Source organism: Ictidomys tridecemlineatus, chromosome 3 (assembly GCF_052094955.1).
Source record: "Ictidomys tridecemlineatus isolate mIctTri1 chromosome 3, mIctTri1.hap1, whole genome shotgun sequence".
Classification (NCBI taxonomy): domain Eukaryota; kingdom Metazoa; phylum Chordata; class Mammalia; order Rodentia; family Sciuridae; genus Ictidomys; species Ictidomys tridecemlineatus.
The window spans coordinates 155,305,953-155,323,601 of NC_135479.1; the positions used below are offsets into that span (position 1 = coordinate 155,305,953).

The 17,649-nt window shown below is 38.1% G+C and overlaps 1 protein-coding gene across 1 annotated transcript in view; it reads right to left on the reverse strand.

Annotated features, from left to right (window-relative positions):
* Cd96 (CD96 molecule) overlaps positions 1 to 11,683 on the reverse strand; it is an 88,699-nt gene extending 77,016 nt beyond the window's left edge. The window contains exons 1-2 of the mRNA XM_021720654.3: positions 11,521 to 11,683; positions 8,873 to 9,229 (exon numbers count right to left, since the gene is read on the reverse strand). Of these exons, the coding sequence (XP_021576329.2) occupies positions 8,873 to 9,229; positions 11,521 to 11,581 (418 nt within the window). The 5' untranslated portion in view covers positions 11,582 to 11,683. The remainder of the gene's footprint in view (positions 1 to 8,872; positions 9,230 to 11,520) is intronic.
* Between the last annotated feature and the right edge of the window lie 5,966 nt (positions 11,684 to 17,649).

Genomic DNA, 17,649 nt, shown 5'->3' on the forward strand with positions numbered 1-17,649 from the left:
ACTGTATGTGAAAACTGACTGATGTAAATGATCTAATATGAAGAATAGGGAGGAAAAAATGACTGAAGGAAAACAAATAGTTTCAAAGTAATATAGGACATTACCAGCTAGACTAACATATATATAACAGGAATCATAGAAAAAAGAGGTGAAAGAGTGAGGGAAAAGAACAAATTCTTGAGGAAGCAAAAACCGAAAGTTTCACACATTTTATTACTTCACAAAAGCTTCCCCACCATTAATCTTCACAATCAAAATATCATCAAACCTGAATAGGATATACATAAAGAGACACCCACCTAGACACATCACAATCATACTGTGGAAAGCCAAAAACAAAACAAAAAAAATTATGAAAGGTGCAATTAAGCAAGTAAAACAAAGTGAAATAAAAATAAACAGAAAATAGCAACTCATCCCATGTAGGAGACCAATAATATAATTATCATCCTACACCTAATCAGAAACAATAGAGATCAGAAGACATTCAAAATACTAAAAGAAGGGCTAGGGATATAGTTCAGTTGGTAGAGTGCTTGCCTCTCATGCACAAAGCCCCAACACCACAAACACCCCACTCCCCAATACTAAAAGAAAACACAGCCCACCAAGAATTCTACACACAGTGAAATTATTCATCAAATTAAAAAAAAACTGAGATAATCCATTTTAAGCAGATTTGCTCTACATGAATACCATGGTTTGAATATCCCTTCTGAAACTCATGTTGAAACTTAATTCCCCAATTCATATGTTGATGGTACATGGATGTGTGGCCTTTTAAAGGCAACTGAAATTAGATGAGATCATCAGAGTGTGATCCTAATGATAGGTCTTGGTGGCTTTGTAAAAAGAGGAAGAGAAACCTGAGCTGACATGTTTTCTCTGTCTCACCATGTGTTACCCTCTGCCATGTTATGATGCAACAAGACCTTCACCAGATCCCAGTCAGAGACTGGTGCAATGATCTTGAACTTCTCAGCCTCTAGAACCATGAGCCAAATAACGCCCCCCCTTTTTTTAAAATAAATTATCCAGTCTGAGGTATCCAGTTATAGCAACAGAACATAGTCTAAGACAACAAACACTCAACTAAGTTCTTCAGGCTGAAAGGAAATGATACCAAATAGTGACTCCAGTTTATGAGGTGAAATGGAGAGAATAGGAAGTAGGAAATATGTGAGTAAATATAAAAGACTATTCACAAATACATTTCTTTTTTCTTAATTTGCTTAAATTTCATGAAATTCTATTTGTCGCACTCTACTATTTGGATTATTATACATATTATAATACGTAAGTGCAGTTTACTGTTACATGTTATATGTAATATGCTTTGAAAAAATTAAGTAATTCCTCTCTCTCCCAATTTATCCTCTAATCCAAAAGTTCTAAAACTATGGCCTGTGGGCTAAATCTGACTTTTTGCCTGATTTTGTAAATAAAGGTTTATTGTAACCATCAAGCCCACTCATTTCCATATGATCTAGAGATGCTTTCATAGAACAATGGTCGACCTGAGTAGTTGTGGAAGAGACTGTATGGACCCAAAGCCTAAAACACTTAATATGGGGTTTTTCAGAGAAAAAGATTATTGACTCTAGCTCTAATCTCCCAATCATCCTTCATTATTCTTTGAAAATGTTGTCATCACAACTGCAGTATTTTTTTAAGCTCAAACCCTGATACAATCCTGGATGATTTCAGTTGTATCTTGATGACTTACCCATACCTGACTTCTCAGTTGTTCCATCATAATCTCCATTAATGGTCTCCATCCCATTTCAGCCACCTATTCTTATAATCACATCTTGGATTATGTCACCACACATAACTGCTCTCTCTTCCTACAAAATCATGCATTTGAACCTACAAACATTCCCTTGCCTCACCACCTTCAGTTTGTGCAACTAGAGTTATCTCCACTATTCTCTGAGCTCCTGGGATCTTTTAATAAGTTGATCTCTCTACTGTCTCCCAATCATCAACTATATTTTTTTTTTGCTCTCCTCACTATCCAGCTAAGATTCATAGTTCATCATTTCAGTGATATTCTTGTTAATATCCCAGATCTCATGCCTTTTTGTCAGTAATCTAAAAAGGCTGACCAATATATGCATTTTTTTGTGTGTGTTTATGTGTGCTGGGGATTGAACTCAGGATCTCACACATACTGGGTAAGTGCTATGTCAATGTACCAGTTAGCTACACCCCAGCCCCCACCTATGCACCTTTTTGTTGTTGTTTTTGTTGTTGTTACTAGGGATTAAGCCCCAGGATGCTGAACCATTGAACCACATCCCTGGCCCTTTTTGTATTTCATTTTAAGACAGGGTCTCACTAAATTGCTGAGGCTGGCTTTGAACTCTTGATCCTCAGCCTTCCAAGTTGTTGAGATTATAGACCAGAGCCCCTATGCTTGGCCAACTATGTACTTTTTAATACCCAGTTCCAAGAAGCCAGGTACTGCTGGAGAAAGTCACAGTACAAATTGTTTCACTACAGTTTCAATACCATACTCCAATTGTTTTTTCACTACTGTGACTAAAAGATCCGACCAGTACAATTGCAGAGGAGGAAAAGATTATTTGAAGGCTCACAGTTTCAGAGGTCTTATTCCATAGAAGGCTGGGTCCATTCCTTGGGGCTCGAGGTGAGGCAGAACATCATGGCAGAGGAGTGTGGCAGAGGGAAGCAGCTCACACAATAATCAGAAAGCAGAGGTGGGGGACACCCCTGGCCAGATACAAAATATATACCCAATAGCCACACCCCCAATGAACCACTTCCTCCATCCGTACCCCACGTGTGTCCAGTCACCCCTCAAGTAATCCCACCAGGGATTAATTCACTGATTAGGCTAAGGCTTTAACACAATCATTTCTCCTCCAAACCTTCATGCACTGTCTCACACATGAGCTTTTGCGAAACACTTCACATCCACAATATTGACTGAAAAATGCAAATATAGTTACCAAGTGAACTCATTTTCCCTCTATTCATATTAACTATTTAAAACTCTCTCCAATTTCTTTTTGTGAAATCCCCTTCCTCTCTCTAACTAAAGATTCTTTTGTTTCCTATATTAGAGAAAATAAGACAACACCTCTCTCATCATGTGCACAATTCTTATTTTCCTTTCCTCTTGTTATAATTTTTAAAGACTAGTTTTTTTTTCTGTTTCAGAATAGTCTTACTATCTATGCTGTAGGTCTCATTGCTCCCTCTTCTCAGACACCTCAGGTTTTTTACTTTATCTTCTGTATGATGTAAACTTCTTTTTAATTGGATCCTGCCCACTGGCTTTGACATAAAATCAAGTGTCTTGCATTAATTCAAACCATCACCATCACAGCACCAACAAGGTCCATCATTTGCACATGCATACTCCTTCTATCACTGCTGACCAGTTTCTTAAAAGTCATGTCAATATTTGCTTTCCATATTTTCTTGTCTCTTACTCACTTCTCTTCTTCCTCCAGTCTGAATTCTTTCTGTTCCATAAAGCCACCCATCACTGTTCCTATTAGGTGATTAATACCTTTCATGATCCTAAATACAGCCTAATGTCCATTTATCTTCTCAGAAACACCAGAGACGATAGCTATAGCTTTTGTGCAATCACCTTCCTAGGTTTCTGAGACCTGATTCTCTGATTTTATTCCTTCTTCTTAGTTATTCTTCTCCAGCATTTGAAGACACCTTTTTCCACTTATTACCATGGACTGTTGAAATCCCACATTGCTTTTTTCACTTGATTTTTCTCTTCCCAGATGATTTCTTTCTCTGTCAGAACATTAGTTAACACTCTTACTCAGATGACTCACCACTTGTGCCTTCAACCTAAGCCTCTCTGCCAGATCACAAGATGTACATCCAGCTGCTTACCTGCCATCACCTGTATGCCTCAACTTCACACCTAGTTCAACATGTACAAATTTAAACTCAAAATTAATCTTGGCACAATCTGAGTATATATATATATATATATATATATATATATATATATATATATATATATATATATATATCAGCATTCTCTAATGCAATGACCAATTCGCTCATTGTGAATCCTTGCCTCTTCTTTTTATTTTCCATTCCATATATGCAAGTCACCACCAAATCCTGTAGGGTGAATCTTCTAAACATAAGGACATTCCTCTTCATCTATCTATTGCCACTGTACTCAATGTTAGCAGCATTCCTCCTGGAGATTTCTGCTATTGTCTTTTCATTTGGTCATAAATACACTCTTTTGTGTATTTGACTACAAATACACATTGTCAAATTACAAGATAAAAAAAAAGAAATTAAATAAAACAACAGCCTTTCAATTAGTTCCCACTTTTCTTGGGATAAAGACAAATATCCTCACCTGGACCAATCAGGCTCTCCAGCTTCATGTTCAGTTGCCTCCCCTATCATTCTCTTTGCTCCAGCTATAATATTTTTAAAAATCCCCCACAGCTGACATAACTCCTTACTACCACAGTCTTTGCACAGACTATTCTGTTTACTACCATAAAGTTCTGTGTTCTCTACTCTCACCTGATTAGCCCTTTTCTCCAGGAAATCTTCCTAATCTCCTGATATACTGTCTCATACACTATACACTGCTTACATCCTCACTATGAGAATACTCCTCACTGTTGCAATTTGATATTTGTTCACTTAATTGATTGATGTCTTTCTTTTCCCATTGGACTTTGTGATTATTAAAGACAGGGTCATCCTAGTTCTTTTGCTAATGCTACTGCTTCCAATAACAAGATTAACAATCCCTAAAATATTTCATCATAATTATGTAAGTTAAAGTCACTTTTTATTCTTATAATTCACCTGATTACTACACATTTTCAAATATTTCTGTGTTATATTTTTGCAACTGTGACCAAAATACTGACAGGAACAACTTTGGGGGGAAAGATTTATGTGGGCTCATAGTTTCAGAGGATTTAACCAAGGTCGGCTGGTTCTGAAGCAGAAATATAATGGCAGAAGAAGGCGGCTCAGCTCATGGCATCCTAGAAGGGGGAGGGAGGGAGGGAGGGAGAGAGAGAGAGAAAGAGAGAGAGAGAAAAGAAGAAGGAGGAGGAGAAGAAGGAGGAGGAGAAGAAGGAGGAGGAGGAGGAGGAGAAGGAAGAGGAGAGGGAGGAAGAGGAAGGGGAGAAAGAGGAGATGAAGAAGACGCCTATGATCAGAGGACTATGATGGCAGAGAGGAGGAGGGAGGAAAGGAGGGGAAAAGGGAAGGTGCTGGATGAAGAAAAATCCTTTAAGAGTTCACCCCCAGTAACCTATTTCCTCCAACTAGATACAACTGCCTAGTAGTACATCCAGCTATCAATTGCTTAATCCATAAACTGGATTAATCCACTGGTGAGGTCAGAGTCTCGTGATCCATCATTGCCTAAAAGCCCCATGTCTGGATTTTGCTGCATTGGGAATAAGATTTCCACACATGAAATTCTGTGGGACATTTCACACCCAAAACACAAAAGCATCAAAATCTTACATTCTGTAGTACTCTAGGATCCAATAGCATTCAAATTCAGGAAATGGGGATTACAACAATCCACGACTTAACTCGGAGTACTGTGTTTCTTGGAATAACTCAAAACTTCCAACCTAGGAAGAAACCCTGTCAAACGAAAATGAAAAAGAGCCAAAGGCCACATTGTTTATTTCCATACCCATTTGCAGTCTCAGCCAACTGAGACACACATAGGGAAAAAAATATTGTGAAAAGAGAAGGGAATCCCTTCCCAGCTAACCCCTCAGGGGACATGAGAACTGGATGTAGGTGCACACTGCTTTGTGAGCAGACAAGGAAGGATGACTCAGATGAGGAGAGGAGGGAAACAAGAAGAGGCAATTAATCCAATCACCTCTGGTACCTCAACATTTTCATATTTAGATTCTTCTACACCACTTCAATTTGCATTTGTTTATGCACTTCAAAAGAGTTCACACTTCATGAGCACTCTGCTTTCCCAACTAGCTTATAGACATGCATATCTCAGAGGAGAATGGGAAGAAAATGCTACAAGTGACAGGAGGAGAAGCAAGAGAACATAAAAAAATAAAGGGGGAGGATGATGGCTAATGGGTGGTGACTCAGTGGGGCTCTCATGTGGTAGCTGCCTCCTGGGTTAGGTGCCTTTTTAAGGATAGTTCCATATAAAGCTTGTCGCTCTATGGTGAAAGCTTTTTTTTTTCCTCCCTTATAGTTTCTATTCTGAACTTTTGGTACTCAAATACACCATACCAGAACCATTTCTGTAACACTGAGAACACTGCTTTTCATTTAATCCAGTGGATCAACAGCAAATCTATAATAAGATTGGAAATTTTCCAATCACAGAGTGTGTAGATAAGGCTCTGACTCTCCAATGACTTGCAATCTTTGGTAGCTCTAAGTTTAACTCCCTGGGTTGCCCTTTATTTTTAAAACTATGCTTTCCTTAAAGGTAATACCACCCTCCTTTCTGGATACTGCCTTTTCCCCAATGCTGTCTTCACTTAGGTCATCCCATATCCTATTTTATATAGAATATACCTATCCTTGTTGCTATTTCTCAAAGGAGTTCAGATCAGGAACTCAGATATGAAGTAGTATAGTCTACTGGGATAGGCAAAATGTGCACAGTCCAAGTCCGAAGCCAAGGTCAATGTGTATTCTTGCTAATGTGTGATGAATGTCCTGTTGGAATCCAAGTAGACCAGTATAAAAAGAGAAGGAGAAGGCTCCATTCTAATTAGAATTAAGAAAGAAATTTCACTCAGAATTATTATTTCTCTTAATAAAATCTACCATTTATAAACTCTCACTTCTAGGCAGCAACTGTGATAAGAGCTTTTCATAGATTATTTTACTTAATCTTAAAACAGTGGTACCCATGAATGAGGAACTATGATTGCCTGTACTTGTGATGTAGGAAAACAAAAAACTGAGAGACATGAAATAACTTGGCAATGATGATCTGAATAGTAAGTGACACAGCCAATGCTCAAATATAGTCTCCTGACTTCAATGTGTGTGTAGATAAATGTTGCTCTGTACAGGTCTTCTGTTTTTCTCTATTTCAACCCTACTTACCCACCTACCTGGGTACTAATTAAACTGAGGTTTTGCTTTGTTTTTTCTCTCAGAAAACAGCAAGAGAACAAGGCATTGTAAAGCAGTAGTTGGTGGAAGCCTGGCCTACAGGTGATCTCTTTCAGTATCATGGTCTTGGAGCAGCTAAGAGACAAGGGATGGAGAGGAGATGAGAGAGCCTTCACAGTTACTTGTCCTGGAAAGCCCCATGCCTCCTTCAGCATGGTCTTCATGAGTTAATTTTATAGATTTTTTTCTTATATTACCAGGTTATTTTATTCCTGAGTTTAAAGCCTTACATTTCCAGTACATTTTCCATTTGTTGGCTTTTATTTTCATTCTTTTCCATTAGTAGAAATGGAAATCATTTTCTTTAGGACTAGGTAATTTAGGGCAGGTGTTATCATAATTTTCCAAATAGGCTCAGAGAATCTACATGACAGACCTCAGTCAAATTCATTACTAGCCAGAAAGGAGGTAGAACTTAAACCTAGGATTTCCATTTCCAAATGCAGACCCCTGAAGCATGTACGATGTGAATGAATGCTTTAGGTCCAGTAGCATCCTTAGGCCCTATGCCTGGCCGATAGTAAATATATCGAAAGTCATTTTTACAAATTCTCTTCTAAACTGAGTCTACTTCCTTTGTCTTCCATCCCAGTGACTGGCCCCACTGTGTGAGTATGCATGCCACTCATGTTGCCTTTGTCTTTTATCCACTCTATGACCTGGTCATATCTGTTCTTTGCCCAATACATAAAATATGTAATTTTATTTATATCTACCAAACCACCACTATCTGAGACTAGGACGGTCTCCTAACTTGTTCCCATTTTTTCACTTTTGTCCCCTTTTATATCATTCTCATACTGAAGCTAGCATCATCTTTTGATAATACAAATACAATCAAGCTAATAAACAAGTAGGGAAATGAATTACAGTAGATGGGGTAGAGAGAGAAGATGGGAGGGGAGGGGAGGGGAGATAGTAGAGGATAGGAAAGGTAGCAGAATACAACAGTTACTAATATGGCAGTATGTAAAAATGTGGATGTGTAACCGATGCGATTCTGCAATCTGTATTTGGGGTAAAAATGGGAGTTCATAACCCACTTGATTCTAATGTATGAAATATGATATGTCAAGAGCTTTGTAATGTTTTGAACAACCAATAAAAAAAGAAAAAAAATACAATCAAGCCATAAATTCATTCCACCCTTTCATTAATACTTCAATGTACTTCCATGAACAAAACCTTGAACATGGCTAACAAAGTCCAACATGATCTGGTCTTTACATTATCTCCAGCCTCATCCATTAATCTCTGCACTGTAGTCTCTCTGGCATTTTCCATGTCCTCCAACAACACAAAGCCCTTCACACAGCTGTTTCCTTTCTCAGGATCACTCATAACTCTTGCCCTTCTTAAACTGTTAATGCCTACTCCTTCTTCAGACTTCAGCTCAGGGGCAAATTCCCTGGCCTCTATCACAAACTCTTCCAAAGAATTGTTGCAGCTCTTATTATTAACACATCACTGTTGCAATTTTACCTTCATTTATGGAATTATTTGATCCATTTCTGTCTTCCTTGCCAGCCAGTACCTCTTTCTGCTCAACTTTTGCACACTCAGCACTATGCCTAGCATGTGGACAAAATATAATTCCCAAGGGCACACCCCCAGAAACCCACCCCCTCAAGCCAATGCCTGTTTGTTGAATGAACATGAGCTGAATATAAGCATAAACTTCCTTTCCTCTACCAGTTACACTTACCAGGTGTCTGAATGAGAAGGTTATAGGTTTTAGTCCAAATGCCTTCTGGAAAGAGAGTAAAGCTACACTCATACTTTCCACTGAGTGAGGAAGACACATTTCTTAAGAGCAGAGTCCATATCGTTATGTTCTCCGGAATTTGTCTGAAATCCACTGCTGACTTGCAGGAATGCCCGTGGGCCCAGTGGACGCCATATTGGGAATGACGAAGGGCAATGAGGTTTATCTTATCGGTGATCTTTGACCACTGCATCTGTACCAACAAGCCTTTCAGCTGTATTTGGCAAGTCATGTTGACATCAGAGCCAGGAACAGCATAAACATCTTCTCCTGCATTAAGTCCTTTTCCCCATACTCCTGAAAAGAAGACATGAGCCATCAGTTTGCATGATTCACATGGAGTGACTCTTAAAACCCCAGCCACTTCAGTAAGGTTGGGCAATAATTCAGGAATTTTCTCCCTGGCTAACTGTGTGTGTTAGTTTTTCATCAATGTGATCAAAATTCTGGACAAGAATAACCTAGAAGAGTTAAAGTTTATTTTGGCTCATGGTTTCAGAGCATCCATCTATGGTCAGCTGACTCCATTGCTCTGGGCTCTAGGTGAAGCCAAACGTTGTGGCAGAAGCACATGGTGAAGGAAAGCTCATGGCAGCCAGAAAGCAGAGAGGGAGAGAGAAGCTAGGGACAAAATATAATTCCCAAGGGCACACCCCCACAGACCCACCTCCTCAAGCCATGCCATGTCACCACTCAGTAATAACATTCAAATTATTAATTCATCAAATGGGTGAATCCACTGATTATCTTACAGCTCTCATAATCTAATCATTTCACCTCTGAACATTTCTGCATCGCCAGCTTTTTAGGGGACATCTCATATCTAAACCATAATACTGTCTCAGAGACAGAAAACAGCCACAGAGAGAGAAGCACAGAACTCAATGCGAATTAAGAGTCATTTACTTAAGAAACTATTGATTTATGACTATTTCTTTGTTAGTTTGTCCCAAAACAAATTTAAGTTCTCTGATGACTTGTTGATAAAATTAAGCCTATCTAAAAACTAAAGTGCATCAGCAAATTTAGTGTACACATATTCTTACATTTAGTAAAATTGACCTTTTGTGGTTATAGCCACATTTAACACAGTAGCGAAGCTCTACAAAACTGCAAAAATAACTAATATATGTAGAGCATTTAAAAATATGCATCTACAACAGACATTTAATGCTTTTACATTATAAGGGTGATATGATTAATCCCTTTTTTGAGGAGGAAATGGAAGCACTGAGAGATTAAGTGGTTTTCTCAAAGCCACACACACTAGAAAAAGAACATGAATTCGGTTAGTCTTCTTATAACCTTCATAACCCCCAAACTTCCTCCAAAATTCAATCTGACTGGGTAGGCTAAGAAATTTGACTTTCCATATATGAGGATGGAAAAAAAAACCCTTCATCTTCATGTAGTTAGGTCTCCTGAAGAGAGATGGGGAGAAGATGCCTCAGATTCCACACAGCATAATGTCTAATCAATTCCCTGAAATGCTAGTCATGAAAGAAGATTTTCTCTCCCATCTCCCTGTACCAAATGGTACAGGGTACTTAAAATGTATTAATATTGGGTCTTTGATTTGACTTGTCTTCAAATCAAAAACATTCAGAAACGTTCGCCTCAGTTTTAAAATTATCTTGGTGTATTGTCACAGAAATAATATATTATTATGACAAGTCCCACTGAAGCTCACAAAGGGAAATGATAAAATGACGACAAGCAGATGAGAAGAAATAAGACTCTCAAAGATAATTGACAAACAGGAATTACTACACTTTTATGGATACAAAAATTTGGATAGACAGAGATTAGTACTGTTCAATGTAACTCCTTATGAATAGCATTTAATAGGAGTATGCCTCCATCCAATCTGCAGCATTATATTCCAAAGCATCCTTTGATTTAGAAACTCTTAAAATATTAATAGCTATACCTAAAAAGCACAGTTAATTTGTAAGACACTCAGAGTAACTATAATACCCTCACACTGTGGAATGCAAAACCAATCTTCCTTTCCTCCACTTTTGAATTGGCTTGTTAGTTTCTGGCTGTCACTGTCCTAAGGACTCTGCTTTGCCTCCTAGGGCCATATCTATGACTCAGTAAAATTCAACATGTGTCCATGTCCAACTCCAAAGACCTTAGTCTTAGACCTAAAAGAAAAGAAGTACTTGAGAGATTAAAAAGTAATTGAGCAAAGGTCTCTGAGCATGGATCAGTTCGTGACTTGTCTCTTTTCTTCTTTTCTTTTTTAGCTTTCTGGCATTGTTCTATCATTTAGAGAGCATTTTGTTTCCAAGAAGCACAATTTCCCAATTACTCCAGCAATCCTCTTAAGAGGGAAATGGGAGAAATTGCGCCACAGCCCTGGCACCACAAACCACCCCTTCCCTTCATGTTTTCAGTTTTCATGAGGAGTCCTTTCTAGACTCTGAATCTCCCTGATAACTGTCACTTAAATACATAACTGAAAACTTCAGTAACAATTTGCCCTTTGATGATCAATTTCAGCAACAGTCACAAGGCATTTTAAATGAACAGAAGCCCCTAAAGCAGCCGATCTGACAAGAAAGGACAAGCAGAAGTCTTACCCCTGACAAACTGTATCTGGATGATGGAGTAGACAGCACAGTATGTCCATTTCTTCTCCATTGTCTCCTGAAGAGCTTACACCAGCATTTCCTTAATGATCACAGAATCAATTGATGTCTTTAACTAAGCACACTCCAGCCACCCTGTTCGTGCTCACAAACCCCAAATCTACCACAGGCCTGAGTCTGTTTATCACTTGGCAAAACTCCAGGAAATGAAACATAGACAGGAAAGTAGTGCGGTTCAGGGCCAGGTTTAACCTTCAACAGAACAATGCTGAAATTGTTCCCTGAAATCACTTTCTTCAGAAGACTTTTCATATCCAAAAGATTGTCTCCTTTAGGATCCCTGTCAGTCAAGCTGCTTCTAAAATCCAAACAAAGGAAACCATGCAGAGCAATTCCCAATGCTCTTTTTATACATTTCTTTTCAAGAACACAAAGCCATTTAAAAAAAAAAATGTGAGCTTGGTGTCTTTCATGGAAGGTTTTCTGCTTCATCTTAAGGTATATTTTCTTTCTAGAATTAACATGTTTAATTTTAATAAAATCTGAAAAGTAACAGGGTTTTGTGTCAGCTATAAAAATTTTACTTTTCCTCTTCTGGCAGGGAAATTTGCATTTCCTGGGAGGGGAGAAGTGAGGCCTCCTTGTCCACCCCTTTTCTGGAATATGCTGCAGGTGCCATAGGGAAGCTAACCACTATGACTTGAAGCCTTTATTGTTGATGGCAGAAGAGCTTATCTGTGCCTAAACTAGAAGCTACACAGAGCAAGACTGTTATAATCAGAATCCACAGGCAGAGACTCTATCGCTTCAACCAGCTACCAGGCCTGTTCCATCCCCCCAATTACTTCCATTTACAAAGGATCCCAGTGGGGTTGCAGGGAAGTGACCCCTTGGTAAAATTCTTTGCTTATTTATGAAAGAAAATGAAGGCTAGTCCTTGCCAGATATGGTTGAATTTGTTTAATATCTTGCGATCAAATTGACTGTCTTCATTTTCCAACATTAAGCCCATGGAGTGGGCTGACATGGACAGTGTAAGTTTAATGAACAGAGAAAAATAATAAACAAATTATGCATCTCTGTCTAGCCATATGATTGGTGCAATGTTTGGTGACCCCAATCTCATTACTGGAATATAGGCACCACCTAGCAAAACTGAAAACAGATTAGATGGCTTATTATGTTCCTCAAATAGAGGTCAAATGGACATAGTTTTGGCCAGGCTGTCACCACCGTGTATATACAATCTCTCACAAAGGCTTTCGGGGAATATGGATGATGCTGACATGAAGAATCGCCCTGATCATCAGAGGTTAGACTTTAGGCAGGAGAAGAGAATTTGCATGTCAAAAATCAATGGCGATAATCTTTTTTGGATATCCCAGCTGTCAATGCTGCCACTGCCAAAACTTGCCCCGAGAAATGTCCTACTCATTACTACTCACCTAATGTTACTCACAAAAACCAGGAGACAGAATTATTTATTTCCTATCATTTTTAGGGATACTCTAACCTGTGTTCTCAATACCTCCCATCTTTCTACAAGATTCTGATCAATGGGGATATTGGGTTGGGCTGTGGTCACAGTGATTTTTTCCAAGGAGGGTTAGAGAGTTCAGAGTCTTTGAATGAAGAACAAGGAAAAAACATAACTCCTCTGGGTGCCATTATCTCTTCCTTTTTTTCCTCTGAAAACAAAACAAAACAAAACAAAAAAAACAGGAACTCAAAGTGAACATAGCAGCAAAAACAGGCCAGGAGGTGCACTAGAAGATCCTAATCTTTAAATTGGTATTTCTATTAGATTAGAACATGTGAAAGCCTGGAGAAGGGATTCTGTTACCTCACTCAATTTGCAATAGTAAGCAGGAATTTACCTAACTAGAAACCAAATAAAAATCTAAATTTAATGAATTCTCTCAGGACACCCTTTGCAGTATTTAAAAGTTTTCTATCTCTTGTTGCATTACAGTGAAGCACCTCTTCAAAAGAAAATTTTTTTTAAATACTCATGAAAAGGAAATTGTCATTTATTTTCCATAGCTACAGACTCACTTTTAATAGAATCCTGGCCTCTCATTAATGTAGGGTTCCTGGACGTAATCTTTCAGAAACTACTGAGCAAATCTGCTCTTCCTGTTTTTTTTTTTTTTTTTTTTTTTTAAAGAGAGAGTGAGAGAGAAGAGAGAGAGAGAGAGAGAATTTTTTAATATTTATTTTTTAGTTCTTGGCGGACACAACATCTTTGTTGGTATGTGGTGCTGAGGATCAAACCCGGGCCGCACGCATGCCAGGCGAGCGCATTACTGCTTGAGCCACATTCCCAGCCCCTTCCTAACTGTTTTTAATCTCCTGATTCTGGTTGTTATGTCTAGAAATTTTTCTAGCCTGAATACATCAGATCTGGCTAATTTTCCTTTGGGATCCACCTAGCCTCTGAAAGAAGAACTATTTCAGATGTCCACAGAATCTTAATTGACTGGCATTTTACAGCTGCAAGACCCATGTGGCGGCCCCTCCATAGCGGTTCACATGCAGCAGGTGGCAGCAACGCCCTGCAGACCAGCCCTGCTACACCAGGTGAAGGGAAGCGCCCCCACTGCTTTTTAATCCTGGCAAAACCTCCTAAGGGCCCTTTCAGCATGGGACAGGCATTCTCTATACTTAAAAATAACTCTTCTATAGAAGTCATGTCAATCTTTTCTATTATCCTCCCTACTCACCAAATCCCAATTGCGCAGCATTTCTTCTGCCTTATATTATAGTCTGCTACATATAAAAAGAAAACAGAGCAGCCAGTTTCATACACAAAAAGAAATCTTGAACTTCTTGAACTTCAGAGGCAAATTCAATTATTTACAAAGGGAAGCAAGAACACACATTATTTCTGCTAGAGGCAAGACATGATTGTGTGTTTTGGACAAACTTTTTAAATGCTCTATCTAAGCACAGTCAATGAGAAAAGGACATTTTCAGAAATAAGAAGTTGAATAATAGTTAAACTTATTTTTGCAGTTTCCATAGTGGTTAACTCAGGTATTACTGACATGGCTTGGATTTTATTCTTTAACTACTTACATAAAAAAAAATGAAAATATGGAATGTTATACTTCTATACATGTTTTCCAGAATGCTTAGAAAGCACAATGCTTGAGTTTTAAGATGTTTTAAAAATATATTTGAGTGTCAACTTTTAAGGGATTATTGAAAAGGCAGAGCTCTAGGTGATTCGAACATACAAATGATAAAAGATGGCCGGCCCTTGCTCCTAAGGCACTTGTCATTGAGCTGGGGGGAGAGTATCTATGTGCTGAAGTCAAGCAGCAAAAAGCACCACTCAAGTGAATAGATAGCACAGGACTTTAGAAGAGGAGATATCATAAGGATAGAGTGGGCCAAGAACATCTGAAGTTTCAAATCTGAACTTAACCTTATTATATAAGTCAGCCTGGTAGAAACCACAAGCTAAGTCATTACAGGCAGAGGAAACTGGAAGAGCCAACACTCGGGAGGGTTAAAGTTCAAGGCTGATTCAGTGTGTAGGTTGCTCTGGTGGAGTGGAAGCTGTATATAAAAAGTCCAAGAGGCAAGCTTAGATTATGGAGGTTTTTTGTTTCATGTTGGAGAGTTACTATAGAGTTTTCAGCATCAGAGTAACTAACGTAACATTGCTTTAGCACAAAGAAACATTTTAAAAGTATGAACTGGGTAAATGTGTGTAAGATGAATGAAAGAAAAGAATAGAGGAAGGCAGAAAATTGGTTAGGAGTTTTATGTTTCCCTAGGCAGTTGAGAAAGAAAGCCCCTTATTGGCAGTCATTATGGTAAAGTGTCATGGCAGGATGGGAACAAGGATGTAGGGCATTGTTTTAGTTAGCTTCTTCACTGTGACCAAGAGACCTAACAAGAACAATTTTAGAGGAGGAAAAGTGTATTTGGTGCTTAAAAGTTTCAGGTTGTAGACAGGTAGCTCCTTTGCTCTGTGCCCAAGATGAAGCAGAACCCTCCTGGCAGAAGGGTGTGGAGGAGGAAAGCAGCTCATAACAAGGAACCAGGAGAGAGAGAGAGAGAGAGAGAGAGAGAGAGAGAGAGAGAGAGAGAGAGAGAGAGATTGCAGACAAAATATGTATCCCAAAGGTTCACCCCCTAATAACCCATCTGCTGCAGCCACACTCTGCCTGCCTACAGTTACCACCCAACTAATCTTTATCAGGGGATCAATGCAACGATTAGGCTAAGGTTATCATAACCCAGTCATTCCTTTTGAACACTTTCTTGCATTGTCTCCCACATGAACTTTTGTGGGACACTTCATATGTAAATCATAACAAGTATGGTGTACACCTTGATATGGAATGGAAATCTGCTTTCCAGTTCACACCTCAGAATTAGACGAAGAAAAACCAACAAGTTGAACTTCTTGGTTCTTCTGCTGGAAGAACTGTCCTTCTTGGGTAGCAATTGTCAATTGACTTTGGGTGGAAGTGAAAGATAATGTATTATAATCAACCTAGAGTTTTGATTTTTCTTTTGATGTTCACTCAATTTTTATAAGTTGTATGTAATGAAAAAATAATAATTTTGTGAGACTTAGCAGAGTAATCTGTTTTATTACTACTATTTTGGCCAGGCTTAATTTCATCCACAAAAGACTAATTTTAGTTTAATGCATGTTTTCAGTTACTTCAATATCTGCTCATTACAAGAAAACATTTTAAAGGGATAACAAAGAAAATAAAAAACAGGATTCGAACTACTTAAAGACTATCACAATTTATACGAGGTATATTTTTCTAGACTTTTATGTCATCATGTATATATGTAGAAAACTGATTTTTACTGCATGCACACTAACCTGAACTTTGTTCCTTTATAACATATTATAGATGCTTTACATGTTATAAAACAAAGATTTACTTCTTCCTTTAAAATAATCATATAATATTTTATTGTATGAATGTATAGAAACTATTTTTTTTAAGAGAGAGTGAGAGAGGGGAGAGAGAGAGAGAGAGAATTTTTTAATATTTATTTTTTAGTTCTCGGTGGACACAACATCTTTGTTGGTATGTGGTGCTGAGGATCGAACCCGGGCCGCACGCATGCCAGGCGAGCGCGCTACCGCTTGAGCCACATCCCCAGCCCTAGAAACTATTTATAAGTAAGATAAATATAAAATTTCATCCTATTCTACTTTGAGAAATAAAATTGTAAAATCCAGTCGAACAATTATAGTGAGTAATCTCTGAATGTTTCTTGAGGGAAAAAAGCTATAGATAGAGCTAGAGAGTGCCCAAGAGAGCAAAGGGGAAGAGAGAAAGAGATTTTGATTTAGTCAAAGTCCTAGTAATCTAATGCTTACTTAACACTAACTTAATAATGTTGAATTTTTCATAAATATACTTAAGAAAACATTAATATTTCCAGATTTAAGATAATATAGCCAAAATTAAAAGAAACATTAAAAATTGTAAATTCTACCTGGTTTCTAAGCACTGATATTTATTTAGAATGTCTCTTCATATCCAATGGAGAAAGAACACTTTGGAAAACTGAGACATGTTTCAGTTTATTTTATGGGTTACATAGTATGAAGCAAAATCACCCAGTGTGGTCCTTTTGTAGGCTGCTACAACAATATTCTTAACTACATTACATATTCACAACTTTAATCCACATAGACTATGATTCTATACTATATATATAAGAAATGTAACCTTTTTGAGATTTGCCTCTTTTGTGAAAGAGTCAAAAACAGAGGCATGAACGTGTTTGCAAAGAGATTGTCTATTTCCTGCCATGACCTACAGCATACTGAAGTGAGAAGAAACTGTGTGTATCATTGAGAATAGACAGAGCCTGTCATTTTACAGATGAAGAAACTAAGACCCTGAAAGGTAAGAGTGTCTTGCTCATGATGACAGAGTTCCTTATGAAGAATTCTGTACTACTGCTCAGTCTCCTCTTACAGGATGAGGCAATTTATTGAGCTACATAACATTCAACAATCACAACCAACCATTCTCCAAATTAAATGCAAATGGCCTCTAGTATCTTTTTATACACCTTTATTTTATTTACTTATTTTTATGTTGTGCTGAGGATCAAACCCAGTGTCTC